This window comes from Larus michahellis, chromosome 12 (genome assembly GCF_964199755.1).
Source record: "Larus michahellis chromosome 12, bLarMic1.1, whole genome shotgun sequence".
NCBI classification, from domain to species: Eukaryota; Metazoa; Chordata; class Aves; order Charadriiformes; family Laridae; genus Larus; species Larus michahellis.
Genome location: NC_133907.1, coordinates 10,439,947 through 10,457,461, shown reverse-complemented (window position 1 = coordinate 10,457,461; position 17,515 = coordinate 10,439,947). Strand labels below are relative to the sequence as shown.

Below are 17,515 nucleotides of genomic sequence, written 5' to 3'. Positions count from 1 at the left end.
TTGCACTAAACACTCCAGATACTGTTAAATGCACAACAATAAAGTGTCCTGCAGGATCAGGAGACATCTGCTAAATAACCAGTGTATCTGTATACCATAAACTCCCCCAAGGCGGTGGTATGTTATTCATTTGGGCTCATTCTACTTACTATGCAGAGCTGTGAACAGCACCAGCAAACAGACAACACCCATTTGTCATTTGAGAAGTTAGTCTTGCTTCACTCTGAAAAGACTTTTGGGTGCACCCATATTTAGACGCAATTTATCCTCAAATAAGCACATTCATCTCCCACTATTCCTGCTGTCTAGACAGACTACTAGGACATATTCTCTGGAGCAGGGGTTAGATGGATTGAGACTCCCTTGAGAGCCCTTCCCAGACTCTAATTGACTTGATTGTTAGGCAATTTTTCCTGATGTCCAACTTAAATTTCTTTTTTGCTCAATTTCATCCTATCACTTCCAATTACATCTGATTGAACTGCTCAAAACAATTCTTCTCCTCTCTGTCTCCTGACAATGAGGATGCAGCACATGCATTTCTTATTAACACACCTTCACTTTGGAATTTATTGGCAATTCTGAATATGGAGTTGACATTTTATGCCCACTTCTTGCAGATGTCAAAGATATTTTATTATCCATAGAAGAAAACATAAGCCTGTGAATGCATGTAGACAATACAGGGCGCCTTCCCCCTTTCTTCCATAACCGAGACATGTGGTAATTAGAGTAAGAAAGCCTGAATGTAGCTAAGTTACCTTATGCAAAGAGACAGCTTCAGTGACAACACAGACTCGGAAAGCCTCTCTTCCCCTCTGTTCTTACAATAATGTACAAAATAATTGGGAAGATGAAGACAAAAGGAAGAAGTTGAAACATCTCTCAAAGGGAAAATACTGATGGAAAAAGAAAAGCTGTATTTCCCCAAACTACTTACTGGATGATGTTGTAGCAGAAACAATGACTTTTCCCCCAGTTTCTCAAAGAGCACTGCAAATTCAAAAAACAATGGCTTGCTCCCACCCATCTAAAATTTCAGCTCAAGACATCTGATGACAATAAACTACTGCAGTTCAATGTTTTTAGGAAGAAAAGGATGTTATAATCTCTCTGCATACTAAATCTGACAAAGAAGCCACAGGAGGAAAAGAGCATCTGGAAAATGCTTATACATATAAATTGGATCCAAACACCTAAGGAACAATGGACTCATTTCACAGGTGCACTGAACTACTTGCTTGGTAGAGCAAGAAGCAGGGAGTCTGGCCTCCGACAGTAGGAAATAAACTACTGTAGCCTCAGTAGCCTATTACTCACTATAGCCTTGGTAGGCCATTCAGATCATGTCTGCAAGAACGTTATATTCCACAGACTGACTTATTCTGATGGCCCTCTGAGCTGCCAGGGTATGAGGTAATGCCAGTCTAATAACAGACATGTTAGCATGTGGACATCTACCTTCACCCCTTTGTCCACATGTCCCCAGGCAGAATGTGTTACAGCCGTCGGAAGGGGGTACTTTGACCAGTACCTGGATGAGAAAGCAATGGCACAGAGTCAATTTTGCCATGTTTCCAGAGGATGGAGATAGCTGTGCTATGCCTTTGCACTGCTATAGTAAATTCGCAAAGCTTTCTCCTGCGCCAAGATCATGTACTGATACTACTCTAAATTTTTTTCCCTGGATTTCTTCTACATAACTCGGATCTAAAGTGAGCATATTTTCATATCTGCCCACAACAGTTACACAACAACAAGAGAAATGACACACAATCGATGAGCTTTGTGCCCAGATACACATAGACTGCCTGCAGTCATAATTGCACGTGTGTTTTCACTGTATGTTTTTGTTAAGAGGAGGGATATATTACATTCACAGAATGTTAGTTTCCCATTATTATATGTAATTCCAAATAATAACAACAAAATGAGTTAAATTAAGAATTCAAAGCAAAGGGAGCTATATGTATTGGGAGGATGACAATCCGTTAGGTTCATTATAGCTTCTCATTACTAATGAATCCCAACCACATTCGATTTGGGGAATAAAATGTTAAAACAGCATAGGCAGTTCTCTTAACAGTAGTCAGGAATCAATACAGAGGCACTTGAATCAGCAATTTCCTGACTGACAGTCAAGTTCATAAATGCTGTAATACAGTTTTGAACAAAGGCCACAGAATAAGCCGTTTGATTTCTAAGCTGGCATCGACGACAAGGTGAAGGACACTGTCACAGTTAAGGTGTTAACTTTCAGTCAGGGGTTCAACACCTTACCTGGCCAAGCTGTTCACAAGCCGTTTGGTACTCGGCTCGCTGACAGAGGTCTTTCACACGCTGGTATTTGGGTAGAAAGTTTTCTTCTTGGGCATCTACCTTCTCATTCTCCCTCTTATGCAGCAGTTTACTTGGGGGGAAGATTTATTTTTGAATTAATATTAATTCCAAGATATATATACAGTTTGCTGAAAAGGCTCAGAGAAGGAGGCTATCTGCCAAGTCATCAGGTCATCACTGGTGGCCAAAACTTAATAGTCCAGTAGAAACTAGCACTTATCATCATCTCTGATTACACAAAAATTATTCATATCATGCTCTCAGGGGGCATACAAAAACATACAAAACCAAGACAGTGTGTTTCAGGTCTGACTGGCAGGCAGTAACAACAGTTGATATAAAGAGACCATATCCTCCTCACTCTACAGGGCTGCACCTTGCAAACCCTTCATGCCTCATGTTATGTATTAAGGCAGAGGGAATGGCCAGCAGATGAACACGCAGAGAGGAAAGGCTATTCATACTCCCATGATACAAGCAGGAACGTGGAGGGGGTGGGGAGGGCAGCAGCCTAAAGAAAAACGGGATGCCTTCCCATCTTTCAATCCAAGTAAAACTCCCCTTCCCCCACCCCAACAGCACATTTATGCAGGCTGTAGGCAAAGGCCATACATTCCCTCCTATCACACAATCACTGCCATTAGGCATACTGCAACCCTGTCCCTGCTGGCACAGCTAAATGGCTTTAGGTCTGTGGTGGAGTGCTGCTTTGGCTTCAGCTATTCAGTATCCTTCTATTTAAAAAGACTGGGCTTTGTGATTAACGCTTTCCTTACCCTCTTTCTACTAGGAACGAGTCTCTCCACACCTTCATCTTTTTCTTTAAATGGAACCTAGGAGGAAACCAGAAGAGGAAGACGCAATTTCCACAAAACCAGTAATCAAGTCATGCCCCAGTTTTCTCTCCCACCCCAATTCAGATGAGAAACATTACATAGAACTGCAGAAGGGGACAGCCAGCTTTACGAAGCAGGCACATACGCCTCTCCAGTGCAAATCACGAACAAACATAGGATAGGTCTGTTCTCACAGGCACAAAATCCACAACAGATTCACACAGTACAACTATTCCAACATAAGCATATTTAAGGCACAGGGGATTAACTGAATTGTCCTTGATCACAAAGGATTGCAAATTAAATCAGGATTTCCTGACTCCAGTTTGGGCTCTTAACCTGCACACTAGCCCCAGAGTATCCTATTCTAAAGCAGCTGCACTTTTCCCCCTCTCCCTCCAGCCAACTACTTGTAAAGCAAATCTCCTTCTTCCCTTTTTCTGCTGATTTTCTCTAGCAAGCAACCAGTCTTTTTCCAATGAAAGTATTGATGGAAGGTCTCAAATAATAACTGTTCAATTCTGAGTGCTAGCCTGTCTTTATATTATAGTCTAATACACAACCAATCCTTTCAACTCAATTATTCTACAATTTATTCAATATGAAATGCTTTGCTACAAATGATGCCACAGAGACATTTAAAATCTATAACTCAAGTGGCTAAAGACCTTCACGTGTAGCCCTCTCGCTGCTACACAGATTACGTTTAGTATATTCAGATGCCATATATGCCATATAGCTAGTATACGAACCTGACAAAATGAAAATAAATAACTGAAGTCAGTCACATATTGCCTATTGCCAAATAGGCCTTTAGATTTTCCAGTGAATGATGTACTCATATAGATGGTAATTTTATTATATTTTCCTTTAAATTTGCTGCATGGTGCTGAACACTTGCTCAGTCTCCTGTACAAACACGTGCATGTTTACACACACATTTCCATATCTTACCTATTCACTGGTCTCTCAGAGTCCAGAAGCTTTAGAATTGATTTACCATCCATATCAGATGGAATATCCAATCCAGCAATATCTAGAATTGTAGGTGCGAGATCGATATTCAACACAATGTGAGGATTCCTGAAAAAACACACACAAGAAGCCGGTTTAAAGTCTAAGCAACGATACCAAGCAACTCCAGTTCTTCCACAGAGACCACGGATCTGAAAAGGCTTATTTTGTGACATCTGCAAAGAAGAAGAGAGGACACAATCCAATTCCTTTCCATGAAGGGAATTAAAATGTAAAATATAGGGAAGTTGCATAACCTCAAGAGGGATTAATATGAAGATTTAAAACTTTAGCACAGAGCACTTCTGAGAAAACAAAGTAGTTCATAAGGCAAAGTTAGTTAATTATTGCAAAACAGCATTCAAAATTCCTTCAAAACATGAGAAAGCATTGGAAAAACTCCTTGGGTATCTCATAGAACCAAAGTGTCTGCCAAATATGCTGATGACTTTATTAAAAAGTAGATTTGGCAGGTAGCACATGCTTTATCTGTTTCAAAATATGGTATAGAAGTAAGTACCTCAGCTCATATCTCAGCAAGCATGTTCTGAAAAGAACATGAGGAGAAATATATTGCTAGACACTAAATAACTAAAAGTTGCTGTTAATGTACAGTGTGAGACAGAAAAAGGAAAGGGATCAGGAAAGAAAAAGCAGAGGAAGCAGTTATGGAGAAAGAAAAGAAAAAAAAAAAGAGAGAGAAAATAAAGGCACAGCTTTAATTGAAATAATATCACTCTTCCCAAGTGCAGAGTTATCCTTCCTGCAAAGCGGCATGCCCTGTTACTTAGCAGAGTCTGGCATATGGTCCTCAGCCACCACAGTTAACGGGACAATATTTGAACTTAAACTGATTTCAAATTTTGTTACAACACTGGCATCAACTCCCGAGTAGTACAGAGAGCTCCTGTCCCCAAATCCCTTGAACTGCCACAGCTAAATATGAGTGAGTTCAAGCACCAGAGCATCTAGTCGCACCGTCCAGAATCCAGCAGCTGAACAAATGCCCAAATTTCTAATCCTGTGACTTGGTTTTACTATGGGTCTGGTTTCGCAGAAGTGTTTTCAGTTTATGTTGAACCTTACAAACTCATTTCAAATATGTCTATGACAGTGTTGTGTAATTATTCACAATATTACATACATACATACTGTTTATTAGCTGCGTACTATTTCTTTTCCTTATTTCTTAAAAAAAATAAAAAAATCAAGGAAGGCACTCAACTTCGTAAAAATGGGAAAAAAAGAAAAAGAAAGTGATCATACTGCTATACAGACAGTCTTCTACAGCAGTGAATGTAAAGAATCACCAGGCCACGATTTGCAGGCACAAAGGAAGGATGGGACCAGCTGGGTGGCTATACGTGTCAGTGCAGAATTCTAGCTCAACATACAGGACAGAAGCAAGCTGCTAAATTCACACTCATTAATGAGACACCATTTAAAAATTACTACATCTTTTGAGCAAGCGAGCAAACAGGCACTGACAAGAGCATGGATGATGAATTAAATTGATGTACCTAATTTGATTTTAATTACTAATAATAGTGGTGTAGCATATTTGGTAATAGAAATGAGAGCTTAGTAATGACTTGCTAGCGTGACTGCTATTAAATCTTCGTTGGTATCAAAAGGGAGTCATGACAATTACTCTGCAGGAAAAACATAAGGTTCACACAAAACATGGATGATTGAAGTTCTGCCATTTAAAGAAAATCAGGCTGAAAGGGAGGATCAATTTATTATCCGATACATTCCCCCTCCGAGGTATTTTATCCTGTTCTTCCTATTTGCTGCACTGTGATGGGCTCTGTTCTGCTAGACACTCTCACACTGACTCCTCTGATTCTAACAGAAATATTTTTTCGTCTTCAGAAGCCACTGAAAATAAAAATTGAGTGGGAAAGTTTCACAGCTTTTACATATGTCTGGGTGTAAAGACCCTTGAACTAGAGCAGACACGAGGCGGCTGGTCTCTAGCACTGCATGTTGCAGAAAAATGATCTCAGTTTACTTGGGCCATATTAGCATCGCTCTCCAGTAAGACCAAAAACTGCAAAGGGAAAGAGCATGTTCTTAGAAGGCTAATCCAGCTCTTGAAATTCTGTGCTGCTGCAGACAAACTTCTTTCAGTGCTGAGGGAATATGTTTAATTCCACCTGAGGAATCCCTCCCCTGCTCTTTAGAGAAGTAATATTGTTTATTTCACATGTATAACTGCTGTAAATAAATTAGACACGTAGTGCAGTTATCTACAGAACTTAACATTTTTGTGCCTACTGATAATGTGAATCAGTGAATTTAACCAGCAAATGAAATGAGATTTTTTTAATAAATATTTGCTACTGTATTACACACTAGATCTCCTCCGCAGTAAAGAAAAAAAATCGTGTGTGGAAGACTTTGTGTGTGTTAATTATGCTAAAACATGCACACTGATATAAATAAAAGGCAGCAAATTATGGCACTCTGTCCAAAATCATTACTTAAGTGCAAATATTTGCTATTGAAATAATTGCTTAGAAAGTGTATTTACATAATTTCTTAGCTGATCAAAGCTACCATTTTAATTAACAGTCATATTCTGCATGCTTGCGTGCATCCGACAAACAGCCCTAACCATGTAATCTCAAAGGATGAGCTGGAAAGAATCTTTTGGGGATGATAATATATGAACTATTATGTACATTCTTCTTCATAAACTGAAACAAGTGACTCCACTTAAACGTTCAGCAATAATTATCTATTGTGCCAGTGAACGTTATACAATGTATTTTTTACCTTGAAAATGTCGTGGTTATGTGTATTACTTGCATCCCTCAAAAGGGGGCAAATAAGCATTTCCTAGATAGGACGTATTTCAAAGTGGCTCTTTCAACTACATCCACAAAAGCGTAGTGCCTTGTGCCGCACATCTACGCAAGCAAAAAGGCAATGGCAAAGAACCTTGACTATGTTATATCAGCACATGTTATCAGTTTTGCTTTAAGCACTTATATTTTTCTGCCAAGGTGAGCAGGAAGTCAGTCAGCACAGGCAGAACTTTGTGCCTCTATCTGGATCCAGGTCAATACGACTAGAGATGTGAACATAAAGGATTCTTCTGGTCATTACATACACACACATACAATAGCCAGGAACTTACAAGGACCCAGCCTCCACATTTGGACCTCGGACATAGAAAGGAACTCTGATATCAAACTCGTATGGCATGGACTTTCCTTTCACCAGCCCAAACTGCCCAATGTGATAACCATGGTCTGCTGTGTATATTATATATGTATTGTCCAGTTCACCTGTTTCAACCAACGTATTGTAAATCTGAAAAAAAGCAAAACAAAATATGAAATTCATTCCATTGAGTAGTACTATATGGAGAATACTGGATATAATTTTCTGCCTATGTCTAATATACAAATACATATATGCCAAATACACAAATAAATAACAACAGTTCAGAATGGCACTGAGATATCACAATGAACCATTGTGAATAATCCATAATCACATAATAATTTGATTAACTGAATACTGTGGCTATTACAAGGCAAACTTTTGTTTTCTATTTTAAGGTAAATACATATAGCATGACACATTTTCGTAAGTGTTTGGGCTCAGTATTTTGCCTGAGAGCTGTCACACTAGTACTAAATACATATGGTAACAGAGAGAAAAGTTTCAAGGTGATAAGCACTTTTGAAATTTTCTCTCCACTTTTATCTTTTTCCTGCAGCAAACAATTTTAATAAAATGACAGCATTTTGAATCTCACACTTATTTACGCAACACGCAACGATCTTGCCTTCAGACAAATGAGTCCCCATTATGCAGAATATTTGCAAAATCTCTCCCAGATAAATATCACTCAGTCGTACTTTCTCACTAGCTGGAGAACTAACAGCCAGAATTAAAAGGAGCTTTAACTCTGTTTGTGGTTGCTTCTATGGATTTACATGAGAATCTTTATGTGAAATGTACCAACCTGAGCACCAAAGACGAATTTTTATGTGACATTTTCACTTGCAAAGGTAGGAGGTAGTGGGGCACCACCAAAGTAGTGCCTCACACAGATTCAGAACACATCAGCAAAGAAGTAAACAAATTCTGTTGTTAATGTTTTGTTTTGTGTGGGTTTTTGGTTCTTTTTTGGGTTGTTTTGTTTGCCTGTCAGTTTTTGATTTTTAATTTTTGAAAGACCGTTAGATGTGTATAATTCACTTCGAAAAGATGGGGCTAACTTGGCGATATAACTATAAATCAACCCGACTGATTTTGCCTCTCTCTAGTGAATCACCCAAAGTGAAATCATTTTACTAAATGGAAAATCAAAATAATGTAGTAAAACAGCCAATCTCCCCTAATGCTGGTATCTGATCCATCTAAGCAGGTCCATTAATACGAAGCAGAACTCACGCTTGCCTGAATCAGTAATTATAAGACGTTACTAGCACGTTGATGCAATGCCATCCAGATAATCTCATCTTTGCCTTACAGGACTCCTCTTACTTTATATGTTCTACCTTTTTTGAATAAGAATGCCAAGAGATAAGCAGTGAATTGCAACACCTTTGAATCTGCCCTCTTACAACTGGAAACCCATTCTTTTTCAGAGTAGCTTTTAGCTAATTCAGACGTTTCTGTTCAAGACACCCAGCTTGCACTAAGAGATTTCATTATTACATAATTCACACTTAATTAAAAAAAAATAATCTACCTATATATTTATTTACTTCTAACATTTAACATCCTGGGCCTGTTTTACCGTGGGATCATTCTAGTTAGGACTCCTGTAGCATCTCTTTTTGCTGTTGCTGTTCTCTCTCAGAAACTCAGTGTTAGAGGATCAAAACAGGCCCACAGGTAGGTGGTTATTTCCAGAAGTTTGTGGGATGAGTTTTCACTACCAGGTGATACAGTCTTAACATTTATGATGCACATTTTCTCAGGTGATCCCTCCCTCTTCCCCTTCATCAGTAGTGGCTCTGTGGCAACAAATCAGCTCGCTCACACCACCCAACTCACGGTACCTGTCTTTAGGAGATGAGGATCCTTACACATTGAATAGAGACACAAAATCCTCAGAGGTGAGAGGATTACAAACTATTAAAAAACTGATGCAGTCCTCCTCCTCCTTTCCCCCTTATATTCATATACAGCACAGGTTGGATTTTAACTCAAGAAACAAGAACCTGTTTAGCCAAAAAAAGTGACTACTAATCTTACCATCTCCATAGAGTCATCCACGGACATGAGGGTTTGAAGGCGCTTTCTCTGTAGCATGTTAGTGAACTCCATGTGTATAGGTTTCATGGGACCCGTATACCTCATTATCCAGTGCTTGTCTGGGTTTGGAGCATAGTTATAACTGGGAGTGCTAAGGAACAGAGAGAAAACCAGAATGTTTTAGCAGTATAGAAAAGAGTCATAGTAATGTCTACCAATAACTTCTATTTAATCAACACTATAGGACTAACTCTCTGAGGTGGACAAGCAAATATTAGATTTACTTTCTTAAAATTTTATGTTCTATATGAAACATGGGAGAAAGAGAAGAACTCTGTGGGGAATAAAACCTATTAAAAAAGTAAACATACATTGTTTTTGCAGTGTCTTCAGACAAACATGGGTACATTTCAAGGCCAAAAGACTAACCTCAGAGGTCTAACTCCACACATACGATCTGGATGAAGCATGTACTATAGAGTCCCTACTCACGTAATTGCTTTTCTTTCGCTCTGCCCACATTAGCACCAAATATTATGGTTTCTGCAAGCTGTTTAATAATAACCATAGAACTTGCTGAAAATGTTCTATATTCTTCAATGGCTTTTTTGAATTCAACATGACTGGCTACTTGAATACTTTCAGATTGATGTACTTAGAGCAGCACAGACATCCTACCTAGTGGTATCATGCTGCATGTGAGCTCATAGCAAGCAGAAGAGGATACACAGCTGGATTTTAAAGACTTGCCAAGAAAAGCAGGGGTGAGGGGAAATAGGACTGTATTTTGCAGACATTTTCCAACCATCATCTCCTTTGTGATAACCAGAAACTTTAATAAAGTCCCTGCAAAAATCCCAAGAGCTGGATTCAATGGCTCCTGGAATTGTGCTGCCCCTCCAAGTTCTCACGATCCTGGGACACCATTAAAGTGATGAAGAGAAATATCACTTATTGTCCATAATTTCATGTTGTTGGCAGTTGCAGAGATTGCTTTTCTGTGCATAATTAAATTGCCCTAGGTTAGCTGGATCTAAAGAAAATATTTATTTTGATATATCATTACCATGATGTTGAGTCTCTGCATCATGTCCAACTCACTACAAAGCTATATTATAGCTTACATTGGCAAGAAATGTTATTTTTACCTACGGTATCAATTCCTAAAAAAAATGTTATTACTTAAGATTGAGAACCACCTTTGTCAATTTCTTCATACGCTGGCTCAAACGCATCACCTGCAGAGTCTAAAATATTAAAAATTACTTTTCTTGATTTGTGGAGGCTTCCTTTTTTCATTCAAAGCAATAAACTCAGTCTATGCAAATGTGCAAGACAAGAGGGTGACACAGTAACACAGGAAAAAATAGCAGATATTCAGTTATTTTCTTCTTCCCAACACACAATTTCCTGATAAATTCAGCTCCTATTTGGCAAATATCTACTGTTGGTTTTGTGTATGCAGAAGGGTAAGTTATTAAGATAAACAATAGCAATATAAGTTGAAGCTTCTCCTCAAAATACTGTGTATCTAAGGTCTCTTTGAATATGACAGGTAATCTTAAGAGTTTTAATATAAACATGAAATTAAAAATCTGACAGTGAAATGTTCTATGCCGAAAGCCTCCCTCTGTTAGATGCTATCTGAAAAATGCGTGTAGGTGGCAAACGGAGGCTTCTTCATACAGGGAGGAAAGGGCTGCTGTTTATTCTCTCTGTATTGTTAATAGCCTCTTGAATTTCAGAATGTTATTGTGGCTGAAATAATGACATTGCTCCTTTGAAAACGCTGACAGTTATGGAAACTGTTGCTATGTGATGCCCAGAATGAATCAAAAATGCTTGGCAAACTCCTTTTCAGCTTACTTTGTGATTTCCTGGCTGATTTGAAACCTCCCGCTGTTTAATCCAACCAAAGCCCGTGATTTTCTTTGATTACTACAAATGTAACCCTCTTACACTTAACAGATTTGTCTGTCTTATGGGAAAAATACACAAATATAACATTCCTAGAAGCTGGTTAAGATAACCTCTTCAAATGTACTCAGAAGATAAGTCCTAGTCTGATTGCATTTGACCTTGGAAAAGATGTGTGGTAAAATGTGCCCTCTGTAGAAATAACATTTCTGATTGCTGTTAAACTGCCCAGCTGTTGCATTGTTGCATTCTCTGCAGCTATCAGTATAGGCAGTAAAAAAGGAAAACCAGCCATGCAGCCTAGGGGATTTGCTACGTGAATGCTGGTTGATGTGAATAATTTTCAAACAAGAAAAGACTGCAGATGCACATGATAAGGAGCTCTACAGACCGAGACAGAGAGAGACTGCAGTATAGGGCAGAATGGTCATGCCAGCAAGTACATGTAATAATAGAAGTAAGAGAATAGCAGCATAAATTAGCAACAGAAGTACATACTAGACTTCCCAAGCAAAGAAGTACTCTGATTGTCAGTCCATGCTAAAATCCGTACCACTCACTCTTAGCTATCGTTAGCAATGCTACACGATGCAGTATGTATGTCAACCAGCGTAAGCACTGCAGTCACACCTTCGCTTTGCTTTGTGGATATAGCTCTACAATCTACTTGCAGACTTCATCAGTGGTTACTGCCTTCTGCTTCCAGGGCTGCGCAAGGACTTTGTTCAGGGTAGTGCTTACTGCTTTTGGGCAATTCGTAAGAAGTGCCCTACCTGTGTTCTGATCCTTCCCTACCACATCCACATGACAACAAAACAGGGAGAACTGCCCGCATCTCTTTATCATTGACAGATTTATCTGTTACTGAGGGATCCCCTGGAATGTGGGAACAAGGGAAAAAATGGAAAGTAGAGAACTAATTTGTACATACAGTGAGGGAATGGTGCACGTTCTGCATTTTTACATTTAATCTTAAACCTAGGCCAATGAAAACCCTTGCAGATTATTATTATGTAGTCCTGGTAAGATTGTTTAGAATAAGATTGACAGTTTCTTTGCACAAGATGTACTTAAAGTCCTATTTTATTTTCATATCCCAAAGTAAAACACAGTTTCCTTAATCTAATAAGATAACTTGTTTCTTTACAAACAAAACTTGTTCCCACAAAGTGACACTTCCTGTATAATTGTAAGAAAAGTCACCTACAAATAAAAAGTTTTGTGTAACTACTTTATAATCAGGAAGATAAACCTAGTTTGTGTGGAAAAAAAATTAAACTATGAGCAAAAGAAAAAAATAGATGTAGTTTATATTTTCATTGCTCAAATTCTTCTACTCCTTTTCATTCGCCTAGCATAGTTAAATTGCTACGGAACGTTGCTTGATAAATGATTATCATCTCTGAGATACGAATGCCTTCCAAAGGAACTTCTAATAAGACTGAGGTCAATACTGGGTATAAGCTCTAGGAAGTTGCTCATTTGGCATTTCTGTACTTTTAATTTCAAAGAAAATAAATGAGCATAAGACAGCAAACAACCACGAAATATTGCATTGCTGTAGATCTAGGACACAGATTCTCTTCGGTGGCACAGCACAAAATAATGAAATATGTAATTCTAAGTTACGCAATACCTAGACAATAGAACAAAGGAAGCTTTTTCTCTCAGGCTCTATTTTAAATAAAGTGAAAAAACTCAAATGGATTTCACTGGACTTTGGAGAAGTCCTGAGGAAGCTTTGGCTACCAGTTGATTAATATTAGTTCCCAGTTCCTTCACAAATCCAAAATAAAATAGATTTCCCCTTAAAAAAAAAAAAAAAGGGTGGGGGGAGCACTTGAAGAAAGTTACAAATGTTGAACACCAACGAATGCATGAAGCCTGTAATTAGAAAAAAATATTGGAAAGTTTTCAGTTGTGCCAAAAGGTGATTTGGGAGAACCATTCATTTTATCAGCATGCGAGGAGATGCCTGTAATGGAGCATTACAGAGCTGTACCTGTAAAATATTTCTGTGCTATTAACCAGAACCATCTCACCTTGGAGCTTATGAACATGTTAACTCAGGAACCGGGTGATACTGCTCTTGGGACCTGTTCAAGACATTGTACTGGGTCATGTACAGACATACCAGCTCATTCAGAAATAGCCTGGCTGATTTGGTGCTGCAGGCCTTTATTTCCTTTCTCTCCATATATGAAACAGGAGTAACAAGTATTGCATACTACGTGATTTTTAGTAATACCCATAAAATAATATAGTTTATACATAAGGACAGGGAGGTAGAGTTTCTTCCCCTGAAGACATTACAGACCAAGAACCAGATTTTGATCCCTCTGCTCAAAGTAAAACAGTGCTTTACTTCCCAAATAGGTTGTTACAAAGTCCAATGAATTCAACATGAATCTTTCCATTTATCCCGGTGAGCTACAATTCTGAGTTCTAGACACAGTAGTCATTCGCAAGATACCTGTACTAGTCTGAAGAGGCAAAACAAAATAAATCTCGAAACTCTTCTTAAGTATTTGTGACAAACGCGCCAACAGTATTATAAAGCAAACATTTTTCCCCCAGAGGTACCCAGGACTTCTATACTCCTGAACCTGGAAATGAAAGGGTTTTATCTTTCCTTACATGTGCTGTGAGGCATTAGGAAAGAGATGTGAGTACTGAGGGGCCGAATCTTCAGGGCCGTGAGGAGCAGCATGGCTTATAACCATCAGTACAGGCCTGTGAGGATACATCTTCTTTGAGATTCTGAAGAAGGTAATACTGTCATTGGTAATCAGATCAGTTAGATAATCCTGCAAGTAGAAGTAAAAGTATAATGAGATACTTGAAAAATAATTTCAAGATGGGGGGTGAGACGGGAAGGGGAGGTCTGAGGTATCACACGAAACAGGAAAAAAGAAGCCACTTCACTCAGAATGGGAGGAGGAGGGACGTTACAACTTCAAAACCTAAAACATTTACAGATGTTAAAACTTCAAAACCTAAAACCAAATAATTTTCTTCACTGCCTAGAAATATGAAAAGCAACAGCTCCCTCTCAGAAATGAATGACATTAAAAAAGATCAAATAGGACTCTTTCTTCCCAGAGTATGTAATCACATTATGAAGATAACAATACTAAATACAATGACCAGGTATCAATATAAAAAATAGAAAATTACAGGTCAATTTCTTTGCATTTCAGTGTCAATATCTTCAAGGTATATAGTTTGACCTTACATCATAAAAGTGCTTTGAAAATCCAAATGGCTTGATGTTCACTTTTCTTAACCTCCCTCTGAACCAGAGGTCACTAACGCCAGAAGATGCTGAGTTAATTGGACCAAAAATTTCATTCAATATTACAGACACAGTAACAATCTAATAGATATAGCTCTATCAAATAAATTGCTGAGAATTTAAAAAAACTTCCTTTGGAAGTTATGGACTATCTTTCTATTTTCTTACAAGCATTGTTATCGTTATTCTGGTATCTGCTGGAGCTATATGGATTGAAAACAGTATTTTTAAAGACAAGCCATGTTCTCTCTTAGGCTGCATCACAGGAAATGCTGCAAATATAAATAACCCTCAAACATGAGTAGGATATGAAACTGCACCTTTAAAACACAAAATAATAACTGTCATGTCACAGCTGAATGTAAAAATCAGACATAATGTCTGTTTCTGGTCAAGTGAACAAGTACAAGATGTGGTACGTACTGGATTGCATCTCCTTTGACATACAGCATTCTGTCCCTGGTTCAGACACTTGCTCCTCTTTACCGCTGCCAATGTCAGCTTATCATTCATCAAAGGAAGCCTTTTTCATGGATTGTATTTACTTCCCCAAGTTATTTCCTGTGTATCCCAGAACAAGGCTGGCAAAGTCTCCATTTATAATTTTACACATTGGTCCCAATGAGATGTTCATGTTATGAAACTGCCGTGCTTATGACTGTTACTGATATGACAATGTCACTCATGAAACAGGTGTAAACGGGCATAATTCCATCAAAATCAACTGAAGGGCCTCCATTCATGAGCATATGCAGGGAAAGGGAGAATGTACGATAAGCCAGACCAAAGGAAAACTCACTTCTGAACATACTTTCAATACCTGAGACCATACTCATAGCTGAGAGAGAATACTGGAGGGCTCACAAAAACGCACTTGCATTTATCTAAAACGTGCCTGTTCTTTAAGCTGGATTATCACTTTCTTAGGCGTGTAACTCATTTTTGAGTTAGGCATTACACGAGCATAGTTTTCAAACTTCCTTCTGAAGATGAAGGTTTTCACCTGGCCAAAGTGAAAATCATGCAAATTCAATGTTGCAAGTGTTTGCCAGGCCAAAAGACCAAACACAAACATTTCCCTTAACTGATTTCTTTTCTTTTTAAAGCTCCGGATTGTAGGGTTGTAGTAGACCGTGCGAATGCATACAAAACAAAAAATTTATCTAAGAAAGTTGCCAGAAACTGAAAAAGAAAAATCAAGGTAGAATATATCCTTTTAGAAAATCTGAAAGAATTTGCAAAGATTTGATTTTCAGAGGGTAAGTGCTTGGCGGTCGCTTTGGAGGACAGAATCAGTAATGTTTTTTTTCTAGTTTTCCACTGATACATAATTAATATTAACTATGTCAAGTAGATAGGGCTAAAAATTAATCTGATTATACTGTTCATTGCTGGAAAATTAAGTTTCCAGCAACAAAAACGCCAGGAAAGAAAGAGAAGCAGTCTTGTATTTTAGCTTCTGTTTGTTCATTTGAACTCCAGCGTTAACATCAACAAGCGCTGTTGCTCTGCACACTATCATCTCTTTATTACCATAGCTGCAGATTATGTAAGAATATGAAGATTATCAAAACATTTATATTTTCATCAGACTTTTATTTATTTATTTATTACCAAACTTGGTAAGAAAAACTAAACCTAATGAAAACCTAAACATTTTCAAGTGTTGCATACACAAAACAGAGCTGAGGACATTGGAACATGAAGCTCCCCGTTGGCTCCTTGGTACAACAGGGAACACTGCCCTGCGAAATCATTTGCCTGACATTGTTCCACATAGGATATATTTCCATCATAACATTTTTGGTACATGGCTGTAAAGATTAGCTCTCTCACTCTTCATAGATCAGAGGGGAAATAAAAGATGAATAATTCCGTACATCAGTTGCCCCTTCCCCTTAGCAGCTGGTAATAGAAAAAGAAAACCCTAGAAGCCTGTTAAGTTTTATCTTTCAACACAAAGTACATTTAATTAAAAATGGCAATTAGGGGAGGGGAAGGAGGAAATCACACAGACATCACCCTTTTAAAGGAAAAACTGACTGTGAACACACTGCTAATGAAACACAAATACAGCGGCAGGATTTGTGCTCAATAAGAGAAAGCAAACCGAATCCCTGTTAAGCAAATACACCTTACAAATTAGTATCACTCCAGAGTGAGTCAACTTCCTAAGTTATACACTACTTAAACTACAGCAGTTTATAGATAAATTTATTTATCAACATACTTCAGGGACAATTCAGGCCATTTTAGGAATTCACAAAAGCTGGTTCCTTTGGAAAGGTAACACTTTTGGCTGAAATAAATGTACTCCTGACTGCAAGCAGGTAACTGCTTGAGCGGTAACACGTGCTGGATGAGGAAGAAAATGATACTGCATTTGACAATGATTACCAAGCATTTTAGGTAAGCTTGGCCAGGGTATAACATCCTTGCAAGGATATTAGGAAACATATGCGCCTGTAACAGTGCAGGGAGATATACATTTAATAGTTAAATTCTCCACTTATTCAGAATTATCAGAAGATACACCAAGATATTATGAACTTCCATCATGTTATGGCTGTGAAACAAGTTCCTTAAACTAACATAAAAAGATGGGTCTACCTGGAGGGAACTGGATTCTTATCTCATTTACGCTTGTGTAACTCCACTGGAGTCAGTTCTATACCAGGGGAATAGATGACAATCAGACTCAGCACACAATAATTAAAGTACAAAGCACAGAAAGAGTTACCATGCAGCATTTAAATCCATTTTCACATCTTCAGCTCATAATATATACTACAGTCTCAGACATTTGGTTTGTTTCCGTTGCTGGTAATAATGTTTTCAGTAACGTGACCCTCCCAGAACGGAAGATAAGGAAAAGTCCAACCATGATGCC

The 17,515-nt window shown here is 38.2% G+C and overlaps 1 protein-coding gene and 1 long non-coding RNA gene across 11 annotated transcripts in view; one reads left to right on the top strand and one right to left on the bottom strand.

The window, feature by feature from the left end:
- SULF2 (sulfatase 2) overlaps window positions 1-17,515 on the bottom strand; it is a 162,892-nt gene that overhangs the window by 25,148 nt on the left and 120,229 nt on the right. For 9 of the 10 annotated variants that reach the window (XM_074605114.1, XM_074605110.1, XM_074605117.1 and 6 more), the window contains 6 exons: window positions 13,968-14,137; window positions 9,414-9,564; window positions 7,336-7,511; window positions 4,131-4,259; window positions 3,117-3,173; window positions 2,281-2,410 (listed from right to left, as the gene is read on the bottom strand). In XM_074605114.1, coding sequence (XP_074461215.1) covers window positions 2,281-2,410; window positions 3,117-3,173; window positions 4,131-4,259; window positions 7,336-7,511; window positions 9,414-9,564; window positions 13,968-14,137 — 813 coding nt within the window. Of the gene's footprint in view, window positions 1-2,280; window positions 2,411-3,112; window positions 3,174-4,130; window positions 4,260-7,335; window positions 7,512-9,413; window positions 9,565-13,967; window positions 14,138-17,515 lie in introns of those variants that run through there. The other variant, XM_074605119.1, reaches the window with a different exon arrangement.
- Window positions 1-17,515, top strand: part of LOC141750285 (uncharacterized) — a 65,513-nt gene that overhangs the window by 26,552 nt on the left and 21,446 nt on the right. The gene's annotated exons all lie outside the window — the stretch shown is intronic.